Source organism: Sciurus carolinensis, chromosome 5 (genome assembly GCF_902686445.1).
Source record: "Sciurus carolinensis chromosome 5, mSciCar1.2, whole genome shotgun sequence".
Taxonomy (NCBI): Eukaryota; Metazoa; Chordata; class Mammalia; order Rodentia; family Sciuridae; genus Sciurus; species Sciurus carolinensis.
Genome location: NC_062217.1, coordinates 31,369,035 through 31,394,451, shown reverse-complemented (window position 1 = coordinate 31,394,451; position 25,417 = coordinate 31,369,035). Strand labels below are relative to the sequence as shown.

General features: G+C 31.8%; 1 protein-coding gene across 7 annotated transcripts in view; it reads right to left on the bottom strand.

Annotated features, from left to right (window-relative positions):
- Nbea (neurobeachin) overlaps positions 1-25,417 on the bottom strand; it is a 628,163-nt gene that overhangs the window by 431,028 nt on the left and 171,718 nt on the right. For all 7 annotated transcript variants that reach the window (XM_047553976.1, XM_047553978.1, XM_047553977.1 and 4 more), the window contains exons 18-24: positions 19,449-19,557; positions 11,559-11,640; positions 11,204-11,327; positions 10,175-10,367; positions 7,034-8,050; positions 5,119-5,336; positions 2,837-2,990 (exon numbers count right to left, since the gene is read on the bottom strand). In XM_047553976.1, coding sequence (XP_047409932.1) covers positions 2,837-2,990; positions 5,119-5,336; positions 7,034-8,050; positions 10,175-10,367; positions 11,204-11,327; positions 11,559-11,640; positions 19,449-19,557 — 1,897 coding nt within the window. The remainder of the gene's footprint in view (positions 1-2,836; positions 2,991-5,118; positions 5,337-7,033; positions 8,051-10,174; positions 10,368-11,203; positions 11,328-11,558; positions 11,641-19,448; positions 19,558-25,417) is intronic.

The window sequence follows — 25,417 nt, the reverse complement described above, 5'->3', positions numbered from 1 at the left end:
TGACCACAATATTGTGAAATTATTTTAAAGAATTAAACCTTAATAATTGGTAAGTCAAATTCAGGTTTTTGTTTAATATGAAAGAATGAATTTTTCTTATGTTCATCTACTGAGTTTTCAATGATTAGTAACAGCTAATAAAATTTTAACACTATGTCAATATCCTGTAATGTTCTTATTTCATGTGGAACTGATGCCCTAAAGTGTTCAGTAAACTATGGCCAAAAGAATAGGTCTGGCCCACTTCCTGTTATATAAACTGTTCACTTTATTTAAAGATCATTTTTGTTCAGCGCAAATTTTAAAATTTCATAAAGTTTTATGAAACACACACATGCCTATTTGTTTATGTACTATGGCTGCTTTAATACTTCAACAGCTGAGTGGAGTCGCTGGGTCAGGCACCATGTGGTCCACAAATCCTAAAATATTTACTATCTGGCCCCATATAGAAAGTTTGCCAACTACTGTCATAGCCATCATTACTTCCATTTATTCATAAAATGCACATCAGCATGCATTATGTGAAAATTCTGAAAACTCCATATACTTAAACAATATACTAGAACACTCAAACATTAATTTCAAAAGTTTCTGTTTGCTGCCAATGTTTCCTTTTTCTCTTATACATTCCAAAATTCTTTTTTGTCTTTTAAAATCTAATTTCCTTCTTTATTCAACCTCCTCTATCTTTTTTCTCTCTAGTATATTCAACTTTTAAAAAGAATATATTACAATCTGGTAACACAAAAACAAAAATCAGTAGTCAGTACCCACCAAGGTTCTATCAGATAATAAGTAGGAGAAAGGTTCTGGCTGTTTCTTTTAAGGAAGCAGTTTATTCAAAGAATGTAAAATTATGTATGTTGAACTACCAGGCAACAATAGGTACAATCAGTTAATGGGCCAAAATGACAGAAATATAGAGACAAAGACAATTACACACAAAAAAACGAGTTTCTACTGCTGAATGAATTTCCAAATCTGCTGAGAATAGTCCAGAACATAAGTAATTGTAAATTCCAAACAATAGTGGTCCAAATGGCATAAGTAATAATTTTGGAAGTCAAACTTTAAAAGGTCAGTACCTTTATTGTACATTTATTATAAAATAGGTAGATTTGGATGATGTAATAGTATATAAATTGTGTTGACAATTTAATTCACTACTTTAATATTTTTTCCACGTTAATAATTAGAGATAATTTAGCTTTAAAATTTGGAAGACTGGTAATGTGAACAATTCAAAGCTATACAAAGTTCAATATTTTTGGCTAAACTATTTAATATAAAGATGATTTCTTTTGTTCTACACAAATTTTAAAACATTCAATATTCATTTTAAAGGAATTTTTAATGCAAATTTTAAAAATCTCTTGATAACAAATTATAAGACATAAAACAAAATTTATTATAATGAAGAAAACTGCCACATGGAAAATAATGATATATTCATTCTTTAGTATATAGCTGGGGGAAAAAATTCCTATCTCAATTCTGAAATGCATGTTTAAAATTTTACCAGAGTTTGGTATAAATCACCAGTAGAAAATAGATATTAAGGAGAAGGGATGGTATATGAATCTCAGGACAACTGCCCTTGACACAAATCATCAACCAATCATGTTGTTCTTCATGCTTTCATTTTCTTGGTTTAGCTGCTAATTCCATTAAGGACTTAATGAAGACCTGTGGCATTCCCTCCCAAATTAGCTTGTTTGCCTCTGTAGACTTATTGAATAAATTCATTGATGAAATACAGGTGTATGTGCCTGGAGGCAGAGTGTGAAGATACAATCTGCTGCTGCTAATATTAAGCTCCAATATTGCTCTGGTGGTTGTGGCATTGACCAAAAAAAAAAAAAAAAAAACACTGAGAAAAAGAGACATGTAAAAAAAGCTTTTCAATGATGAAGTGAAGTCAGAGATCAATTTGGAAATACTGTTTCAGCAAGTAATACACATCTGAACAAAGTCTGCAGGTTTCTCTCTGGCAAAAGTACTCTTTCTGGGATTAAAGGTAGGCTTCCAATATTTTGCAAGAACAAAAGTTATATACAAATCATAGTCTTATATTTTTTCCCACCTAAGCAAATAGCTATGGAGTCCTGTTTTATTCTGAATCAAAAAATATTTTTATTTTTTGCAGTGCTGAGGATTGAACCCAGGTTCTTTGTGCATGCTATGGAAACACTCCAATGCTAAGCTACACCCTCAGTCCTAATAATATACTCTCTCTTTTTGTTTTAGTGGTTCTGGTGATCAAACCCTGGGTTTCACAAATGCTAGGTAAGCACTCTACCACTCACTGAATACCCAGTCCTAAATCAGATATTTTTAAAATGACTACTAAAATATAAAGTTAACATTGATCTATCCTATTTTAATACTATACCTAATTAACACAAAATGCTTTTCAAGTTTATTTTACTAATATATTTCAATGGTTTATATAAAAGCAAATAGAGATGAGGCTTGATTAAAAAACATGTTGACCTGGAAGTAACGTCAGATGAAAATGTTACATGGGATTTTAGCAGTTTATCAGCTATGTTTAGTGGATTTGAAGAAATATATACAGAAAATAAATCATTTATAGTTATGGTTCTTCCCCAAAACTACTCATCTGAATCACCTGAGAAATATTTTAATAAACCCACATATCTTATATCCTACACTAACAAAAATAGTTGGAATATATATTTAAATGGTTAAGAAGTTCCCTCAGGAGAACTCGTTTTGTGAAAATTTACCTGCTTGCAGTATCAGACACTACTGAAAAGCTCAATTCATGGAATTATAAAAAACAGCCACTAGATGGAGGCAAAGTACTTACAGTTGGTGATGTAGCTGCAGAGAGCAAAGGTAAAATTCCTCCACAAGCAATGATGATGTTGTCTACCATTTGGGAAATGAGGTGAATTGTGTTATGTACAAAAATAATATTTTCATTGCTATTGACAAAATCCATTACAGACTTTGTTGAATGGCTAGAATATCAGAAAAACAAAACACAAATGAACATTTCCTTGGCTTAAGAATAAGAGGTTTAGATAGTTTTAGAATATTTTTGAATAAAATTACAGAATATTAGAGAAGATAGACAAATTTAAAATGGAATTGTTATGAAAAAAATTCAAAATTGAAATAACATTACCAAAATCTAAATATCACCATAGTGTTTTTGTATCCAAGTGTATTACTCATTTGTCTCTGCTTGATATTAACTAGAGTCTAAGACATATGACTAGGTCAATGAATTTAGCTAAAAGTATTTATTTCTGCCAAATCTGGTTGTTTTGTTTTTAAAAGTAAAACAATTGCATAGTTAAGCTTTACCTTTTAGGAAGTTTCAGTTTGTCACACTGCCTGACTGTTGGCCCACAATTTACCAGTCATGTTGAAAATAACTGCAAGTCACAGAAGTGACATGATAGGGAAGTATGAGTAAACTGGACTTATTGAGTAAAAAGAGGGAAAAGATATCAAAGTAGGTCATCAATGTGTTTTCTCATGCAAAACATGCTATATAGATGCTCAAAGAAATATTTTGCTTTAATATGGCGTTAGTCAGGATTATGAACTGTTTTATCTAATGGGAGGTAATAAAAAAGATTACCCCACAATCAAACTCAGTTCAATAACTCATCTTTTCAGGGCTGTAAAAAAAAATCATATTTTGCATTTCAAAAAGTATTCCCGTCCTAAAAAATAAGTGCTATCTTCTAAAAACATTTAATTACACAAAATTCTAATTCTGTTCAGGGAATTTCTCAAGTGTACATGAAATAAAACAAAGACACTATATGTTGATGGAAGGGAAGGTATCACTCACTTTTGAGCTACTGATACTCTAATTAGTAAATAACATTATTTATCTCCATATACTGATTTCATGTTAATAGTAATTAATTCAGGATATTTAATTTTCTTCAGTTACCATCCCTAGATAACTTAGCTAATAACATTAACAATAAAAATATATAAATAGCTTAAGAACTGATCAAACAAAATCAAAAGAAAGAACTTCCAACTGCTTCCACAATAGTCATGACTTCTTCCCTGCTAAAATAGTCTAGATTTTCTTTTGTTATTGAGCTGTGTTGGGCAAAGGAAAGGGTAGTCTTACCTCAATTACTAGGTAATTAACCCAATATTGGTTTATATAGACCAATCATTATAATCCCATTTCCTTTTCCTGGTGATCTATTTAGAAATAAACTTGTGATATTGCTGGACCATAACGGGGAAATTTCTTGAGGGATTTTTCCCAGGAAAAAGAGAGAGAAAGAAAGAATAAATGAAAAGATGGTAAAAAAGGTAAAGGAGTGAAAGGAAGAAGGAAGATATCCTGCCTTTTAATTTAGGCAAGTTTCTTATGTTGAACTGATGCTGGGAGCTAATGCAGCCACCATGAATAAAAGGAAACACAAGGAGAAGCAGAGAAGCCAGCCTGAATTCTAAGAATGTCATCCAGTTGACCAAGCTGCTGATGGTAATGGTACTTTGTTATTTATAGCCATCAACTTCCTAATTTACATACACCTATGTGCAAATGATAACACTCTCTTAATTCATTTGTTACACACTTGCTATTAGAAAATTAAATTGAAAATGAGGAAAGGTAATGATTAATTTATGTAGATTTGTTTTCTTTAATTATATTTGGACTGATATCCACTAACTGCTTAAATAGTATAGGCTCTAAAAACCTACATTTGCAGGAGATGATTTTAAGTTTTATTTTATCATTATAAATTTTAATATTGTTATCAAGAATATAGTACATGATATCAATTTTCACAGAAAAAGATAAAAACATAAAAATATCAACTGAAGTTGATTGTTTAATTAAATCTTTTTTATATATATCAGGTAATAACAGATTCAATGTTTGCTTTTTAACTGTATTAAGACTATGTTGTTGTACTCTTATTGAGGTAAGCCCCAGGTTTTATAACCTTTCCGAAAATATTTGTTTCTATCAAAATTTTAAATTTTAATTTTTAATTTGTATTACGCAGTGACATAAATCACTTACAAATCAGTTGATGTCAATAAAAATATTCATTTTTCTTAAGTGAAAGTGGTTTTATTTGTAAAAGGAAATAGTTCTACCTTCTCCAAACATGTACATCTGTTTCTAATGCAAATAGCAAATCTGTGAGAAGTCGCTGATGCATTGGAGACCATTTAAACTCTGGAATTCGAAACATTGTAGTCCGGGGTCCTGGACTGAACTGGCGCCTCTGCTCCTCAGTCATGGGCATCCCTCGAAATCCTAAATCAACTCGGAGATCTCGATCTTGTTGGGTGACAGACCTACCCTGAACAGCCTAAAGAAAGAAAAGGTGAACTTTTGTGGAGCACAAAACAAATGCCTGCTGTAAAAATGGTAACAGTACATACAATAAAGTGAGTAAAGTTTTTACATATGACTTGAATAGGTTAACATATTTTGAATATATTATTCACTGGTATTTCCCTGCACAGGTACATTTCTCAGCTAAAAAGGTCAGTATTTCAGCTTCTATTTTTTTTATTTCAGAAAATAGTCAATGCAATCAAATGCCCAAGGTTAACACCAAAGTTCACATTTGAAAACCAGATCCTGTTTGCTCCAATACAGGGTCTTTACATTAGGCCACATGACTTCCTTATGAAAGTGAGCAAGCATGAAATTAAGTGCACTGAATATATATCATCAACTAGTTCTAACTACAAGCACATGACTGGAAGAAACATTACTCAAATAGATTCAAGGTAACTTAAAAGTTTATTTCACTCACAGTATTTCAATTCAAAAACAAAAAAGTACATATGATAAGCTAGAAAACAAACCTGAAGGATGACTGTGAACTCCCAATTTGAAACGGACAAGCTTAGTGATTATTATGTTCAGTAAACAATGCACCCTGTTTTCCTTTATTTTAAATCTGTACCTAATTTGATATTCCCATCCCCTGCCAAACTATTGCTGTAGTACAACTGCCACAAAAATAGAAATTGGCAGTTAAGAAAGAAAAAATTAAAATACCTTTCCCACACACAGAATTTATTACAAAGGATTCTTACTGGAGTACAAAGATGCCCAGGTAAGGCATGGTTTACTATTTGCAATATATCTCTAGTGGAACATGCTAAAGTTATTTTCAATGACACTAAAAGACAAGTAAGAAAACTGAAATCTTTAAGGGCAAAAGTATTATTATAATTTTTCAAAGACTTAACCACAATAGCATTATTTAGCCCAGAAAATGAGGAAATAGTCACAACTCAAAGCTCAAAAATTAAATCTGTATCAGAAAACATCAGCTGTTTTTATCTTTATTTTGGTAAGGAAGGTTAAAACTGCAGCATTAACTAACATTTCCTAACTACCATGCTTAAGAATCTTTAATTTATTCATAACAAATTTTTATCCACATGGTTGTAAAGAAAATTCTCACTGCTAATAATTCCAAATTTTCTCAGCCATATTACCTACCTCACAGAGTTGTTGTGAGGATTAAATCTGAAAACATCTATCACAGTGCCTGGAACATAGTAGGCACTTGATAAATAACAGTTCCCTTTTCCCTTCCCCTTCATTTATCAGTTCAATCTGGGCTGCAAGTCCTCTTTTCTATAATCCACAGAACAGGATTGGGCCTGAAGCTTAAAAGGTTAAAATTAATCAATTATTCAGAATGATGATTTTGAGTGTAAAACGTATAAATATAGTCATGGAGTCATAAAATTTAGAAGTGGTAGAGACCTTAAAGGTCTTATGTTAATCTAGTACAATGTTTCATACTATATAAGGATCTTAAGCCCAGAGTGGTTGAGCAAAGTTACACAGAAAAACATGACAGAATTGTAAATATAATCAAGATACTTTTAATTTCTCTTAATTTCTTAATATATATGCTACCACACTAAATTCTATAAACCTCTGTCATACTATACATGAATATAAACATGGTGAAACTCACAAGAAATTACTCTGTTTTGGTGCTAATTTTATTTCTACAAGTAATGTAAGATAGCTTACTTGTGTTGTAGCAGTGGTCTGAATTTTTCGGATTTCCTTTCCTGATTCTTTGCCATCGTCAGATCTCTCAGTATCTGAAATAATACTTCCTGCATCAATATTTGGTACAATTTTGGTGCCAGAAGATTCAGTTTCCAGAGTTGTTGCAGTCATTTCAGCATATTCTAACCCCTTAGCTGATGATGATAAGTCTCTTTCAGAAATACTGGTCATTCCATCTGATGTTGTATGAATTTTGAACTCTTTTTCTTCTATTATACTTGATGAACAAGTTAAGTCTACACTCCCAGTCATGTGAGCAAGCAATCCAAGATCATCACTCACACCAAGATGTACTTGTGTGTCCTGAATATTTGGAATGATGTGATTGCTAGAAAGTTCAGGAAGGAGTTTCTCCTCCTGTTTGGGTATTTTATCAAAAAGAAATGATGCACTACTATTGGGAAGTTCCTCTTTCTCATCTGCTAATGTTATCAATGGACCATTATCCTTCTCTTCATTTTTTTTAATGATCCCAACACTTCCATGTACATTGTTCTGGAGTTTCTCAACGGCAGCACTGTATACATTATCCAACAAAGATTCAACCTCCACAAGGGCACCATTTTCTCCACCCACTAAAGTCTCTGGTGATAGATCCATATCATCAAGCTTTACTTCTGTTGCTTCCACTTTCTCTGCTTTTATATCAACTAGAAGATCATGCACTTCCACATGTACCCCACTCCCTGGTCTATCTGAATTTCCAAGAATGTCATCTGACACTTTGGTTGACATGAGTAAGTCTCGAGTATCTGTGCTGACAGGATAATCCGTTTCACTTTCTGGACTCTGGCTTTGAGAGAGATCTTCTATCTCTCGGATTTCCATTCCTCCTTTTGCTCCTGTTGTTTGTGAGGAAAGACCAGAGATGGTGCTCACATTCCCTTTCTTTCCCTTTTTAATGTTTTCTTCTTCTTGTCTTTGATATTCTTCATACATTTTGGCAAGGTATTCCTTATGTGCTTCATAAGTGACCTTGGGAATAAGAAAACATTAAGGTATTTTATATATGTCAAGAAGAAAAATATAAACAATGTAAATAAAATTATGACAATAATAGCAAAAATAGTACCATGTCTTTAAAAAAACATTTAAAGTAGTAGATGTTAATCCTAAAACAAATGCTTAGTTTTATTAAGTAAATAGAAATAATCATCAAACATTGCAATTTGTGATTTATTACATGACTTGTCCAAAGTCACATAGGCAAACTAGCAAAATTAAAAGTTCTTTGTTCAGGTTAGATATTTCACTGTTAACCAACCTAATTTGACAATGCCTACACATTTACTTAGACTTAAATGAGGAACTGGCAGCTAATAATATACAATAATCAAAATACCATTACCATAAAACTAAGAATTTTTCACCATCTCTTGTTCCTACATGCACCTATCATAACAACTGTTAAAAATAATTCATACCTATCTATAAATATATACATTTATAAACTGCTAAGTTATAATTTTATCCTTATATAAGCTACTTTGAATTTATTTTTTCACATGGGATTATTTGGGAATAATTAGGATATGTATTTTTTGTACAAAGACTTGAAATGTCTTTTTCTTTGTTACTCTCAACTTTGTTAAAGCAATGATAAATATGAAGTGACAATACACTGCAAATTTTGTAAATTTATAACAAATTAAAATTCTTAAAGTTTTTAAGTTCAAAATCCTTCCTTATAGACACAGATGATATTAATTTATATTTAAATAATAGGCTAAAATAAATTTAGATAGACCTTTCTTTAGAGATTATCTTGATATAAAAAAATCTTTCATTTATATAAGTTCCAAATGTGGGGGTTCGCAACCTATGACCTAGCCAAATCTGCTTGTCATCTTTTTTTTTCCTTTGGTTTTGGATTTTTCCAGTACTGGGAATTGAACCCAGGGGCACATTCCACTGAGCAACATAGCCAGTCCTTTATTTATTTATTTTTTCTTTAATTTTGAGACAGGTTCTCCCTAAGTTATGAAGACAACTAGCCTCAAATTTTCTATCCTTTGTTTTCAGCCTCCCAGTCACTAGCATTATAAGCTGTCATCTGTTTTGATCAGTAAAATTTTATAAAAGACAACCAGAATCATTCATTTACATATTCTGTAAAGCTGCTTTTAAATACACACAAAGTTGAATAGTTTCATCAGAGGCAGCACACATCATAAATCCTAAAGGAGTTACTATTTATACTCTCAAAGTATATTTGTAATAGCTGCTAAAAAGGGCTAAATGAGCCAGGTGCAGTGGCACATGCCTGTAATTCCAGTGGCTTAGGAGACTGAGGCAGGAGAATCACAAGTTCAAAGCCAGCTTCAGCAACAGTGAGGTGCTAAGCAACTCAGAGAGAGACCGTCTCTAAATAAAATGCAAAAAAAAATAGGGCTGGGGATGTGGCTCAGTGGTTGAGTACCCCTGAGTCCAACTCCTTGTACTGTCACCCCAAAAAAGAACTAAATGAATTTACTAAAAATAAAAAGTTTAATTATGACATGAATGGATTAAAAGTCAAACTTCTAGCATCCAGACTTCTTCTATGACAACACACAATGAGACACTCTAAATCTGAATTTCCAGAATCTAATGTGTATATATTTGTATACTTTGATTCACTACTTCAGTTTATGAAAAATATTTAAAATAGATTCTTAATGTTATAAAAAGATAATACAATTTTAAATATCTTTAAAAACTAAGTATATTTATAATTCACTGAGAAATGAAAAAAATTATGACCTCTTTAAAAATGTCTTATGAAGTATATTTCAGAGAGTTATAAAATGTAAGAATTATGCAGACATGTTTTTCTTAAAAGAGCAACTGATTCAAACTCAAGTTTTCAAATCTAATATAAACAGATATAGCACCTAAAATTCCTAATTTATAAATTTGAAGTTTGAATTAAATGATCTAAAGATACTTTCAGGCTCTAACAATCTATGAATAGAGGATGGAAAAAATAGGACAGAGAAAACTAGGATAAAGGAATCAGCCATAATCTAAGATGTCCACAAGATGGCACCAGATGAAGGTTTATAGGCATTAATTCACTGCTAAAACCTAGATGGTGTAAAATGTTGAATCCCTGGTTACCTTGGAATGAGCTATTGAAAGTGTATCCACCCAGACTCTCCAGCCTCCCCATTCATATTTTATTGCATGATACAAAAGAATACGAAAGATATTGTAGACCATCTCAGTAATCTTCTGTTCCTCAGAATTTTTAGGATTAATATAGCCAAGAGAAAACATCCAATCCTGCCACACGGAACACTGCAATAAGCATCTAAGGAAGAAAAAAGATCACATTAAAAATACCAAAATTAAAGTAGAATTTATTTTCTTGTAACTTGGGTAAAATAGTGAAAATATGACCTGACCTAAGTAAAGTAAGGTAAATGATTATTTTGCACATTCTATATTCTATATTCTCCATATCTCTCCTAGAAAATTCCCAATTACCATTCAAAATCACTTTCCTAGCTCTCCCAGTCAAGTGTAGTAATTGTTTTCCTTCACCTTTAGCATTCACAATGCATTTAATCTATCATAAATTAATCATTGGTTTATGCTTGTCTTGCCCACTGAAGCATCCTAAAAGTGTGCACTAAAACTACCCTACATAGCACCATACTCCACACACAATGGACAATCAATATTTGTTAAATTAAAGGCTCAGGAAAAAACCATAGACAAAGAGTTCATGGCCTCAAATTGTACCTCATGTCTTTGTGAACCATCTTTAAAATGCATGACAGCAGTCATAAGACAAACAGGAGAAAAGTATAGATGAATATGTGCAAGTCCAACATATTTATAATCAAAAGTACTATTGGTAATAGGCAGGTATCAGAAATAGTTTAAGGACAGATACACACACACACACACACACACACACACATATATATATAATTAAAATACAAATGGGTAAATGAATAATATATAAAAATGAGTAAAAGTACAATGAATACAGATTCTCTAAAACATAATGCCTTTTCTAATGATTAAGAGTATTTAGCAATATAAGAAAGATTTATACTTTTTTATTTGAAAGATTAAAAAGTCAGGAGAAGAATATTAATTGTAGGATAAAAGTTCTACTGTAACATTGAAATTGTTTACCTTCTATTTTCACGGCTGTTACTGAAAAGTTTTATCATATCAGATAAAAATAAACGGCGAACTTCCATCAGTTCTGCACTTGGCGTAGAGTTTTTTAATAAAGTTGCCACCACCTTAAGAATCACTGTAAACAAAAAAACTTGAACTAATGATTTATAACTATATCTTATTTTCAACAAAGATACATATTATATTTGCTAATTTCAAACAAAATACTTAGCATTATGATAGGTGAGTTATAAAAGTGTTACAAACTGGGTAAACACCATACTGATTTAAACAGGAAAAGTCTGATTTAGTCTCACGTGTTGCAGTATAACCATCACACAACAATAAAGAACTGCCATTTGCTCACTTGGATTCTGAATTTTCACTGTAGAATCTGGTTCTGGATGTGGTTTGTGTACAACTTGAGTACACACTTGCTCTGTCAAGATCTGAAAGAAAGAATATGAACTTCATAGAAAAATTTAAATTATAACTACAAAATATAAATATGCAAAGAATGTGCAACAATGTCATTTTGGTTCCAATCAAAAGAAATGTCTATACCCAATTGCCTTTCTAAAGAATTATATATTCTTTTAAACTCTCTAAATCTATATTTCTCAATTTTTATTTTAGATGAGGACATAAAAGATACATATCTATGGAAGGAAAGATTTAGAAAAATCAACAAATTTATGGTTTAAAATACTTTCTCAATGTACCTCTTTAAATACCTATGTTGTACATTGTATACATTTGATTCTTTGTGTCATTATTAATTTTAAAATATTAGAATTATTTTCAAGAATTATTTGCAACAAAATAATGTCTGAGCAGGGTCCCTACTTAAAAATGAAGTTTGAGAAGGAAAAATTCCTTCCTTAAAATGTGGCTCACTGTTATTTAGTGTAATTTTTAAAATTCTTTCAAATAATTAAAAATGGCATGAGTTGACCAAGTAAAGACAAGACATTCTAAAAAATTTACTAACTTTTCACTAAAACACAGACTCAATAAGTACAGGATATATGCATCATCTCTGTTACATTTCAGGAATTAGCACCAGTGCCTTATGCACATCATTCTAAGCACATCAGTACTCAACATACCTTTGTTAAGTGAAAGAATGGATAACTGAATTACATTAATATGTATATGAATATTATTAAATATACATAAAATTATTGTACAGAAATATACAGATGGCTGTTATGAATAATAAATAAATTTATATATATTAAAAATAAATGTATAAACAGGCTTTAACCCATGTTTATCTATACTCTTAAATATAAATAAGCCCAATGAGACTGTATTTAATAAAGATATCAATTTATATCAGTGATTTCATTTCCTGTTTAATTTTAGCATGACAAGTTCTGAATAATCCTTTTAAAACAGTTCAACACAAGTCAAATAAAACTGGGGGAAATACTATAAAAGTTAATTTAAAGAACAAGTGTACACAGCTGTGCTCTAAAAATAGGGAACAGAAAAAGTAAATTAAGACACAGGGATGATCCCTTGATCATTCTGATTAGAAAAGGACCATGATATCCAGAAGTGGCACTTTTCTTCTCTTTCTGCTCAAACTAAGCAGATGACAGAAAATGTAATGGCTATATTAGAAATGCAGACCAAAAAGTAACTAACTTAAAAAGAAATCTGGCCTACTATTACTTAAATGATAAATATCAGGCATAATTAACTCTGTTCCCCTCTTTCATACTTCTGTTGAAAACTAAACACTTCATTGTTAAAACTAAATTGTGTCAGAATTTTTCTTAATTGGAGCAGTCCAAACATGCACTACTAATATAATGGAACTGAAGTGTGGGATAAAATTTCATTAAAAATCATATACCAAAGAACAATGAATTATTAGTTGGTATATATCTAGAAGGAGTTTTCACATCAATTTTTCCAAAAGGCCCTGGTGTGTCCCTATAGCCCACTGGACAATATCTCAGAAAATTCTGGTAACTCCAGACATGTGGGAAGAAAACCAGGTCAGACTCCTAAATGGAAGAGAATAGTCAAAACTTTCTCCACCAAAAGCAGTTAAATCACACTGCACAAGAAACAAAATTTACCTTAAAACATCACCAGTTTTTATGCTCTTATTATTATTTTCTTAATATTTCTGTATTTTTAAGTCCCTATTTTTTCATCTAACATTGAGGGTAATAATTGCCTTGTCCATCTAATAAAACTGCTAGAAAAATTAAATAAGGCTCTACATGTGAAAATGGTTTGAAAACTACAACATATTCAAATCTAAAACAATCTTTTTTAATTATAAAAATATATTTAGAAACTCAATTCAGCATGTATTATGAAGAGCCAGTTGTGTGCCCACACTCTGCTAATGTTTGGAGATGGAAAATATAGATGCTAAGTGGAATTATATTTCTAGCACCAATTTATTTAATTAATGTTCTGGAGGCAGGCATAAACACATGCCCCTATTAAGCAATAAGACATGGTAAACTGTCATTAAGAACCTATGTTAGTTTAAAAAGAGAAGACGGGAATAACGATATAAATAAAGAGAAATGAATGCAGATATAAACATTTTAAGGAAAGCATAAGACTCATGATGGGCCTTGAAATTTTCATGGATTTGGTTAAGAGATACATACAGGAAATAACACCTGTACCCAACTAAAACAAGGTGATACAGAGGGTTCAGAGTCAGATACGGACATGAAATCCAATGTGCATTTAACACTTTAAAGCATTTCTCAATTCACAGTAAACACATTTTGAGTGTTCAACAGTATCATGTGATTAGTGCAATCATGTAGAACAGGGAAATCAAAGTGAATTTTAAGCATGAAGGTAACTTTTTCTTATTGTACTTATTGTATTTAATGTTTCCTTTATTGTATTGTATTTCCTTAATGTATTTATAGACAAAGACCTGAGTCCAGCATTACACATTTAAATATTATTTTTAAAATGACATTATTTCATAATTCACATGTTACAGACAGACTGTGGCCTAAACAGCAGTTATGACAGTTTCCTTTCTGACATATCCATACTCCCAGTCCTCATTAGACATAATGCACCTCAGAAAATTAGGAAACAGGATGTCTTCTTAGTAACATTCTGGTTTTCAGGATCCTTAAGATGTATTTTTACGTGTTCATAACTTAGATAAAATTGCCTGGCATATCCAGTTAAAAAGTATGGATTTGTGCTTTAATATTTATTATTTATTTTATACATCTTATCAATCTTAAGAGTTTTAAAGATCACCAAGAGAGAAATAGCACTTCAAAAGATTTTGCTAAACAACACAAAACTGATTATTTTCTATTATTCATTAGCAGCAACATAGGTATAACACAGTACTTTATTATTTCTGTACCCAATTTTATACCTTTTTAAAGGTATAGTGCTATTTAATTTAAAAACATTGCTGGAGTTAAAAGTAATTCGTCCAAACCAAAGCAAAACAACAAACAAACAAAAGGACAATAAAGAGGGAAAAAAAGATTTTAAACTCTAAATTACTGAACAACTGATTCTTATTAAAGAATGCAGAAACAGATTGATGAATTAAATTCATGCTGCAAACCTTTAGGATGTTTTGTTTATGAAGTTAAATTACGCTTGCTATGTTAATAGAAATCACAAGTCTAATTTTTTGTAAACTGCCAGGACTAATGACATGTTAACTAACTCAGGCTGACTCCTTACCTCCTGGCGGGTGAGCAAGATCAAGGCCTCAAAGGTGGTTTCAAAAGTTAATGACGATAAATCGGACCACCGTCAGGGATTGGTTAACAACAGTTCTGCAAACGTGATCAGCTCGTCCTATGGGACTCTTGCCTGTGTGAACCCCCCATGCCTTGCTGACCTTTAAGTTGATTGGTTCCTGCCTAGCCTTCACCCTACATAAAAGTTGTGTGACTTCCTCAATAAATGACTGTTGTGACTGGTCTCCCTGACACGTCTGATTGTCCTCCGCCCGGAGGGCTGGGTGCGGGCAGTCGGTCGGCCCTACCTTTCCGGGTCTGGCCTTGTTGGGGAGTGCTCTCTTCCCTTGTCGCTGGTAGAGAAGAGCAAGGGGGCTAAAGACCCCAACAGTAAACAACTGGCATTAGTTAAAATAATACAATCCTTAAATTTTGGAGATCAAGAAATAGTAATCCATTTTTCTAACACTCTCATAATACAATTTGGTTTGTTAATAGCATTAAAGTTTCAGTTGAAGACCTTTATCTACTACTGCATGAAATCAATGGTGCTAACCAATCATTTATCATCTATTTTTTTTTTTTTTGTACCAGGGATTGAACTCAAGGGTACTTAACCACTGAGTCATATTCCAGTCCTTTTTATATTTTATTTTGACACAGGGTCTCACTAAGTTAGTTGGGGCCTCGCTAAATTGCTAAGGCTGGCTTTAAACTTGTGATCCTGCTGCCTCAGCCTCCTAAGCCACGGGCACACAACACCATGCCCAGCTCATTTACCATCTTTTTTCTTTGATTTTTTTGTACACTTACATTAGTTTTTTTTTAATATGAGTTCATTATGAACTCTTTCAAAATTTATAGTTATTACTATTAATATATGTCAAATATTATTGCCAAATCGGTAATAACATATGTAACTACGAGATTGGTCAGACAAAGGCCCTATGAGTACATTCAACATCCCTGAAACTTCCAACATTCGACATCCAACATCAGAGGATTCACATTTATCCTGACATTTCCTTGCCCTAAGGCATAGAATCAGCAACAACCTGGCTTTATTTAGCATAGACTATCATTAAAGACCAAAATCTGGATATCAGGAGCAGAGATTTGTATAGGTGGTAGGTAAAGTACCACTGCACTTGTTGAGTCACTGTTCAGGAAGATTAACAGAAATACATACATGTTTATACATACATGTGACATGTTTTTATTTTAAGGTCAGGAATATAAATGAATTTACAAATTCAACATATTATGCTACACTTTTCTTTTATTGTAAGGATTCATTGATTTTTCTACCCATATTGATAACTCAAAATAAGCAGATGGTCGGAAAGTCACACAGGTTTAAACAATGATTAAAAAGTTAGATAAGTGTCCATCATATCTTGCAGGCTTGTGTTGGGGATATACACCACATTCACAACTGTGCTTCCCTGTTCTGCACATGCATGGCCTGTCACCCTCACCTATGCTAATAGTCTCTTGAGACACATTATCATGAGGGCCTAAGTTTTTGTGTGTGTGTGGCTTGTGTGTGTGTTTGTGTGGTGTGTGTGTGTGTGTGTGTGTGTTTATACTCGGGGATTGAATTACAGGGTGCTTTGCCACTGAGTTATTTCCCCAGTCCCCCCACTTTAAAAAAATTAATTAGATAGGTATCACTAGCCAAAGCAAAGTGTAGTTAAGAAAACCAAGACACAACAAAAGTTAATCAATATCAGAGGCTAAAGCATTCAGAACCACACCTGATTATTATAACAAGGTGTTAATTCAGAAGAGGACTTTAATATTGTCAATTGAAGGTAGATTTTGACATTTTTCCCTTAGTACATATATTATGGAACCTACCTAATTTATAAGCATTTATTAGTGATATGGCAAAGCAAACTATTGAACCTGTAAGTCTCAATTTGTCTGTTTTAAGAGACAAATTGACCAGTATCATAGGACTATTTTAAGATCTGAGATCATGAATATAAGACACTCACTAAGGTAATTGTCCTAAGAAGTATCCAATAAAAATAAATAAAAGATAGTTACTATAATTAGGAAAATACAATATCAAAGTCAAGAAAGGAAATCACCTCATCATTCTCTGTAAAGTGTATGCCATATTGTTAGTGCATACTCAGTTCTGCATTCAAAATATTGGAGCAATATTTTTTTAAACACTACTATTAAGTAGGAATTACTCTAAAAGGTTCTATCTACAGATTATGTGATTTAAGGAAAGACTGATACAAACTAGGCATATTAAGCTTAAAAACAGTCAGAAGCTAAAAGGTTCTTTATCTAATGGGCTGCACCTACTCTACTGAGAGAATAAAGCAGACAAACGATGAAATAAAATAGTGAAAACTAATGCTACAGATCAGGGTTCAAAAAACCAAGGCCTCTGGGCCAAACTACTGCCTGTTTTTAAAACAGTTTGACTGGAACACAGTCCATTTGGTTCATACTATCTATAAGTGCTTCTAAGCTACAAATGTAGACCTACATATTTATAACAAATATCATACAGTCCACAAAGTCTAAATTTTTTACCATTTCTTTAAGGGAGAAAGTTTGCCCTACCCAGCTCTAGGTGAGTATTTTGTAACAAAAAGATTTTCAATATAATGTTAAGAGCACAAAGCTATGCACGCTACTTTTTAAAGATGTGTGTGTGTGTGTGTGTGTGTGTGTGTGTGTGTGTACGTGTTTGTGTGTGTATAGGAGGAAGAATTAAGAAAAATTCTTTATACTTTTAAGTATTAATGGAGCTTACTATGGGTAAATTTTATCTTGATGCTTTTCTATCCTTTCCAAATTTTAGTACGGATTGCATATTGATTCTCATATAAAATTAAAATAGTATTTAATAAAAACAATGGGGGAGTTACACTTCTCTGTTACAGTACTGCAAGAATCAGCAAACTTTTTAGAGATAAGGTCAGATAAGTATTTGAGGATGTATGAACAATATGGGCTCTGTTAGAAGTACTCACCTCTATAACAGCGTAAAGTCAACCAAAGACTATATTAAATGAACTACCATGACTAGGTTCCAATACAGTTATTTATAGACAATGAAACTTGAAAATGTAAAACTATCCTGTTTGAAGGCTATGCAAAAAACTGTAATTGAGCTGGAACTAGCCAATGGCTTAGATTAAAAAAATGTAGTACTTGAGATGTTTGAATTTGTCCCGTATTAATTTAAAATTATATAACAATACCACTCAGAACTACTGAATGAAAGAGATTTCATTCAGCATTTGCCTTCCTCTATGGTGAATATTTCTCCCTTTATTTTTCTGGAGAAATCTTTAATGATGAAATATTCAGTTTTATATTTTCTAAACAATGTTTTTCTAAGTTAGGTATATTATGCATACCTAGTCTAGAAATGTCAATAAAGATATTTTTTAGCATGACATAATGCCTTTGTATAATAGACACAATGCCTTGCCTTCTAAACTGTCACAACTAATCTACAGTCCATTGTCATTTTAAAAGTGTGAGACTCAAAACCAATTGTTCCTGTTTTGATATGACAGGTATATACTGATATTTCAAAAGAAGGCACGTTTGGCAATACACTGGTATACGAAACAATATTGAGTTATTGTATCACTCTTATTCTCAGTGTGTCAAGCTAGAGTGCAAAGGGATAAGAGTATGACAAACATTCTTTGTTCCAAGTACTACTCTGTGCTTATAGTATTAAAAGCACCTATGGGCCATACCTGAACAAATCATTGTGGCCATGTTCCAATAAAACTATTTATGGACATTCAAATTTTCGTTTGCATAAATTACTTTTCTTTTGATTACTTTCAACCACTTAAAAATATAAAAACCATCATTAGTTCATAGTCACTCAAAAACAGTAGTTTGCCAACCCTTACACTTAGAGTACTGGGATAGTCCAAGACTGGTTACAGCAAAGCAAAATTAAGGTTAATAGAAGGGAACAGTTCTTATACTTTACTGACATTTAAAATCAAAATAGCTATTTTATGAGGCAATATACACATTTCATAGAAAATACTGGACCCACACCTGTATGACTACCTGTCAGAGGTGATGAGAAAAGAATTTCTCAATCGAAATGAGATCTAAAGGTGCATCTGAACATCATTTTTATAAATAGTTCTCATCTACATTTTACCTCACATCACCTCTATCAAAGTGAGTAATTGCTATGTATTAGGAAGGACAAGGGGAGTAGAGAAAGGAAAGAATGTGAAGGTAGATCTAATATATTTAATAAAAAATGGAGTGTAGTTTATGTGAGAAAGACTCTGCAAAGCCAGTCAGAAAATCCATATTCAAAGAAACACCCTTGAATCAACATAAGAACACTGGCAAGTAACTGCACACAGTTTTTCAAATACAATAAAAAATAAGGTATGTGTTCATTTTCATTTTTAATGATTCTTGCTTTATCTGCCTTTTTTGGACTAACTGACCAACTACTTATCTCAATCACATAGGTTTAGAAAGTTTCCAATGTATATACTTCAAGACTTTTCATCACATTTTTTGAATTTTACCTCATAAAGTGTGTTGTATGTGGTGACAGTCACAGTGTTTGTATGCAACATCAGTCTTTCTCCAAGAAGAGTGAAAAGACTATGGGTGTGCATAATTTCAACTTTTCTCCTGGAGAGAAGAAAGGAAAAAGGACCATGAATCACATTTGAGTCTCTGATCATATGACTTTTGGATAAAAAGCACAATTTATAAGCAAATACAGAATCAAACAAGTAATTATTCCTAATGAATTTCCATCTATAAAAAGAAACAACAGTTTATAACACAGTTGTGTTCTAAGGTCCCAAGAGTATTATATAAACACATAAAATATTCATGCAAACTAATATATAAAACATATAAATTAACATTATATAAATGTTGGCAGTATTCCTTTTCAAATTACTGTCAAAAGTAGTAATTATTACTAAAAATTATTTAGTATTTATTTTTATTAGTTTAAAATTATTAATCCTAACAAAGGCCATATAATTTCAATATCTATAAAACAGTCTATAACAAACTTTAATATCAAATAATCTAAAATTATGGTTAAAAGTGAGTACTCTAGCTTGATTGTAGAGTCACAAAGTCAAATAATTCTATATCTCATCATTGCTTATATTTGTGCCTTGCCACTGAATTAAAATAAACTCCTGTCTAGCCTGGCATGGAAGCACATGTCTATAATACCAGAAACTCAGGAGGCTGAGGCAGAAAGATTGCAAGTTCAAGGACAGCCTGGTCAACTTAATCAAATGAAAATAAAATAAAAGGGCTGGGGATGTGATTCAATCCTGAAATGCCACTGTGTTCAATCTCCAGCATCACAAAAAAATAAAATAAATAAATAAAAAATTCCTTTCAACTTAGCACTGGCTGATTTAACTGTTCCCCTTCCTCACCCATAAATACAATAGAAGGATCTATCTAGTAAAAGCCTCCTGGAACACTCAGCTCCAGCTCAGGGAATTACTACATATTTCTCATTCACTTTAGAAACTTCCTTAGAATTCAAGATCTGAGTCTTTTTGGTTTCCAAACCTCAGTATTTCATGATTGGTCTTTGATTTTCTATTACTGGATTTGGCAACTGTAACATACACTGACTAAGTAATCATCAAATTCTTCTTCCTTTCTTCCTGAGTCCACAACTATACTACATTTCCATTCTCTCTCACAGGTAGATGTAGTTATTTAACTAAGTTCTCGCCAATGTATGCAGAAAAGTTGTAGGGCATTTTAGGTATGAGTCACAGAAAATGCACTAATACACATCTTCTATGCTTTTTCCTCAGGCTATCAAAACAGGAGACACGTGAAGAAGACAAGGTCACCACCAAATGGCAGAAACTGCCTTGGTCTCTTAATTATTGCTTGTAAAATAATCATCTTTGGGAGAACACCCATTTGGATATTAAGCAAACAGAAAAGAAATGACTAGTTTGATAAGAGAACAAAACTTCCCTGTTTGTTACAACAACTATTGTTACTTTAATCAATACAGAAATCAAATGATGTACATGTATCTGGGTACCATTCACCTGGAAATCCTCTCTTCTAACACCAGTCTCTAAGCACCATCCTCCACAACAAAAACACCGGAAAGCTGGTCCCCTCATCCAGTCTTCCTCAGTCCAGAGAGGGAAACAGCAAAATTACCAGAACCCAAGAGGAAGCTAGGACATTTGTCCCATGTTGCTGTGTTCACAAAATATGATTGGAAAAGATCAATTGAATATTAAACAAACAAACAAAAATAGGACTGATGGATATTATGTGATTAAGGTGGGGAAAGCTGTAAGTTTTCCAATTTGAGCCATACCCCCAAAAAGCTTTCATCTGCTTCCAATCAGTAAAGAACAAATGCCAAAGCATTGTCCTTGATATGTCTCTCTGCTTCACAGAGCTGGTAAAAGCTATATCTAATTAGGCTATCTGAAATTTAGAATAATCTCTTCATTGTGCCACTATAACTTCAGTCACCAAAAGAAATTTATGCCCTCTTGATTATCCCCTCCAATATAAATGCTTATACAGATGCTTAATTTTAGGTTTTAGGAAAACCTAAAAGAATGCTGTGCAAATACAAGAGAATAGATGGGTCAGCTTCTTCTTGCAGTTTGCATTTAAAAAACAAAAAAACTAAAAAGTTTACAAATAAATTCTGCTGCAGAGCAGTCAAGAGAGAGCCAAAAATGCCATCCACCATCTCAGGCAGGAAATGGGCATTCAAATCCCACACAAGACATGATTTTGTTTCCCATAGTGCCCCTAATGAAAGACCCAGCTTTATTAATTCAGTTTGGGAAAGACTTCAGTGTGAATTTACTAGAGAAACTTATATCATAAACCAATTTCTAAGATGTAAACAGACTTCAATGCCTATTTGTTTTACCTTTGAATTTTATGAGATTTCTGACCACATGGATCAAGAGTATTATCTGTTTTTTAAAAAAGTATAGGCTTTTACTCATGTAAATTACAGATTTACTAGCATACTAAAAAAACATATTGTAGTTCCTTTCTTTTTTTGGATGGTCTAAGAAATACTTCTTGCAATAATAAAATAAAGTGAAAAAATATAGAAATGGGGGAGTAAAAAGAAAACTCAATTTCATAAACCAAAGTCATTATAAATATTTTATTTCTTTGAATTAATTGCTATGAATAAAAATATGAGACATAAATAAAAATGTCACTCTGATGGAAATAATTTTATATAAGGTAAACTGTAAACTGTTTCCTTTAAACCTCACATATTAAGTATTTTCAATGTCATTTAATATTTAATTTGATAATAAAAATGAAGCATGATTAACTTATTCCATTTACTTACTACTTTGGACATTTGTTATTTGTGACCTTTTTTTCCTATCATAAATTAACTTTTCCTATAGATAGTCTTTGGGCATACACATGGTTATTTCCTCAGGATAAATTCTTACGACTCGCATGATTGGCTTAAAACTTTCATATTTTAATTTTCTAATAGAGTTGGCTAAACCTTCAAAAACATACATTCTCACTTCCACAATTAAGGTACAAATGTATTTTACCAGTAGCTTCACAACACCACATATTATAATCATAAAAGGGTCATTTAGATATGTAAATTATAGACCTTATTTTCACTTATAAGAATACTAAAAATGTTTCATAATTTTTAAAAACATTTATACTACTTTGAAGATCTGCCTGGTACTGTTCTATGGCCATTTTTTTTTTCTGTTTGGTCATCTTTTTCCTGTTGGTTATATAAACCCTAATAACTTTAAGAAAATTATCCCTTCATCAAATAAATGACAAATATTTTCCACTTTTGAATTTAAAGGTCTTTTTGGCATAGGGAAGGCTTTAATTTTCTTCAGTATAATCTATCAAGCTTCACCATGTCTTTCTTCATTTGGAGTTAATGTTGGAAAGACCATCTTCACCTAGTGAGCAATTAATACTCCTTATTCTTTCTCCTGTAGCATTTTAAATGATATTTATTTTAACTCATTGGTCCCAATAATTTTTAATTGGTTAAGTTAAATGCTAAAAAAGATGTGCAGAGAAATAAAAAGTCAAAGTTTTATAATTCCACTAACCAAGTAACATAATAAATAATAAAACTCTAGAAAGCTCTTCATGGAGAAGAGAGTAAAAGGAAAAGGGATGAGAGAAAGAACAACGAAGGATAGAAGGAACTCATACTAACTTGTATTATACTCTTTTTTTGTGGTTCTGGGGATGAAACTCAGGGCGCCTCACACATACTAGACATACTAAACTCAGCCCCCTACATTTTATTTTAAATAAAAAAGCATCAAATACAACTTCACTAATATTTAACAGAAATGGAAATGAAACTTAAAAAAAAAAATAACTCCAGGTGACTTTCTTTACCACAGATTTTTTTTAAATCTCTATGAGGTTTAAAAAGCAATTATGAATAAAACAGTCATTCCCAGAATTAACATTTCAGTTTTAGATCATATCAACCCCTTTATATTAAAGATGGATAATTACAATTCTCACATTTGACACCACAGAAGTTTTGTGACCTATATCGCTACTTGACTATCACCAAAGTTTGAAACATATGTTTATTTTAGCACTGTTGTGATGTATGAGTTGTTAATTTTTTGACTATTTTCAATGAACTCAATTCCTTGACCTCTTCAGCATTTCTGGTTTCTTTTTATTCACTTATTTCTCACTTGGATGTATTTCATTTAAGAGAAGATCAAGACACCTGTCTTCTGAATTTTTGTCCTCATATTTGTGTACTTAATTACCTGGCAGGGAATAATATTTTGTCACTCCTCCTTTCAGAACTTATAGACTTTGCTCTATATTTTTTGGTACTGAATTCAACTGGCACAAATCTGAGGACAGCTACATATTTAACCATTTCAAGATGATTTCTTTCTTTGCCTAGATTTGCTTTTTATATATTATTCTTTATCACTACAATTTGATTTAAACATCATATATCTTAATGTTGATCTTTTATGTCAAATTTTTCTATAACATAGTGTACTTTTTCTACATATTCATTATTTTGTAGAACTACTTTCTATTTCATTTGGTTCTCTCATCCAGACACACCAACTACCTTTAGCTCACTTTGTTCTCTATATTGCATTTAGTATTTATTACATTTTCTAAAATGATTATATAATTTGGGTCATCATATCCTTAGCCCTTAAGGTTCCTTTTTCATCTCATTGTGTTCTTTATGTTATCTTTGAGAACTTACTGAATTTATGTTCTTGTTAATTATTCTATAACTCAAAACATTATGGAAAATTCTCTTTTCCTCAAAATATTTCTTTCTGGCATAAATTCCATCTCTGTCTTTACTCATTTCTTTTTTCTCTCTTGTACTGTCATGTTGATGTGATTTCCTTGGCCTATGTTTGTGTATTTTATTCACATTTATAATTTTTCATAAAATTAGCATATTTATATGTCTTCTCATTCTCGTATATGAAGACATATATGAAGACATATAAATCTTAACTGCTGTGATAAACTGATGTTTTATAAGAGATGATTAAAATTTTTATATTTATTTTTATGATAGATTTGCCTGGTTTTAGATATGCCATGTTTTATTTTCTTTTATACATTTTTAGAATTTCATTATATGTTAATTTATTCACAGGTCTTCAATATTTTGAAAGTTTTATGATTTTGTTGAAATACTTAACTCTGTAACTATAAAATAATATGTATTCCTCCACTGATTAGAAAGTGCATTTCCCCACTGTGAGTAATGATAAAGTTAATATGTTCACTCTTTTCCTCTCTCCTTCACCAACAAATTTTAGATCCTATTTCTAATATTCCATTTCTCAGCTCATATGGAAATCCATTGACTCCTTGGATTAAGAGGACTTTCTTCCATCCTCTCCCAATTCATTACAATTGTATTATTTCTACATTAGGATCAACAAAATGAAAATTCTGCTCTGTCACATTCATTTGAACATTTATTTTCATCTCAGTTTTTATGTTACATTTATTCAGTGCTCACCAGCAGTCCTTAACTGTATTCTCTACTCATTCCTAATTGGCTGAGTTTTGTCTCTGGCAATTTTCTTAATAATTATTCACAGAAACAATTCCCTGTCTACATTTTGCTGTACTATAGCTTGTTTTACAGAAGTCTAAGGCCAGGCTCAACCCCCACCTCCCCCTTATTGCCATACAATTATATAAGAAATTGTTATAGTTAGGTCCAATAATACACCTTCAGGCTGACCACTCCAGGTCAATTTTCCTAGCCCTGCAGTATGTCTTTAAATAAGCAAAGTAAAATTTTGTAAGTTCATAGAATTATAGCTTTAAATATTTGGTTTTTAGCTGTTGTTTTTAGTTGTTGTTTATTTAGTTGCTTTTCTCATTTGGAAACTCCATTTATGCCACTGTTGGAACCTATTTTCTTTCTATATTAATCATTTTCTCTCTCAATCTTCTGAACACTTATTTTCTTCTA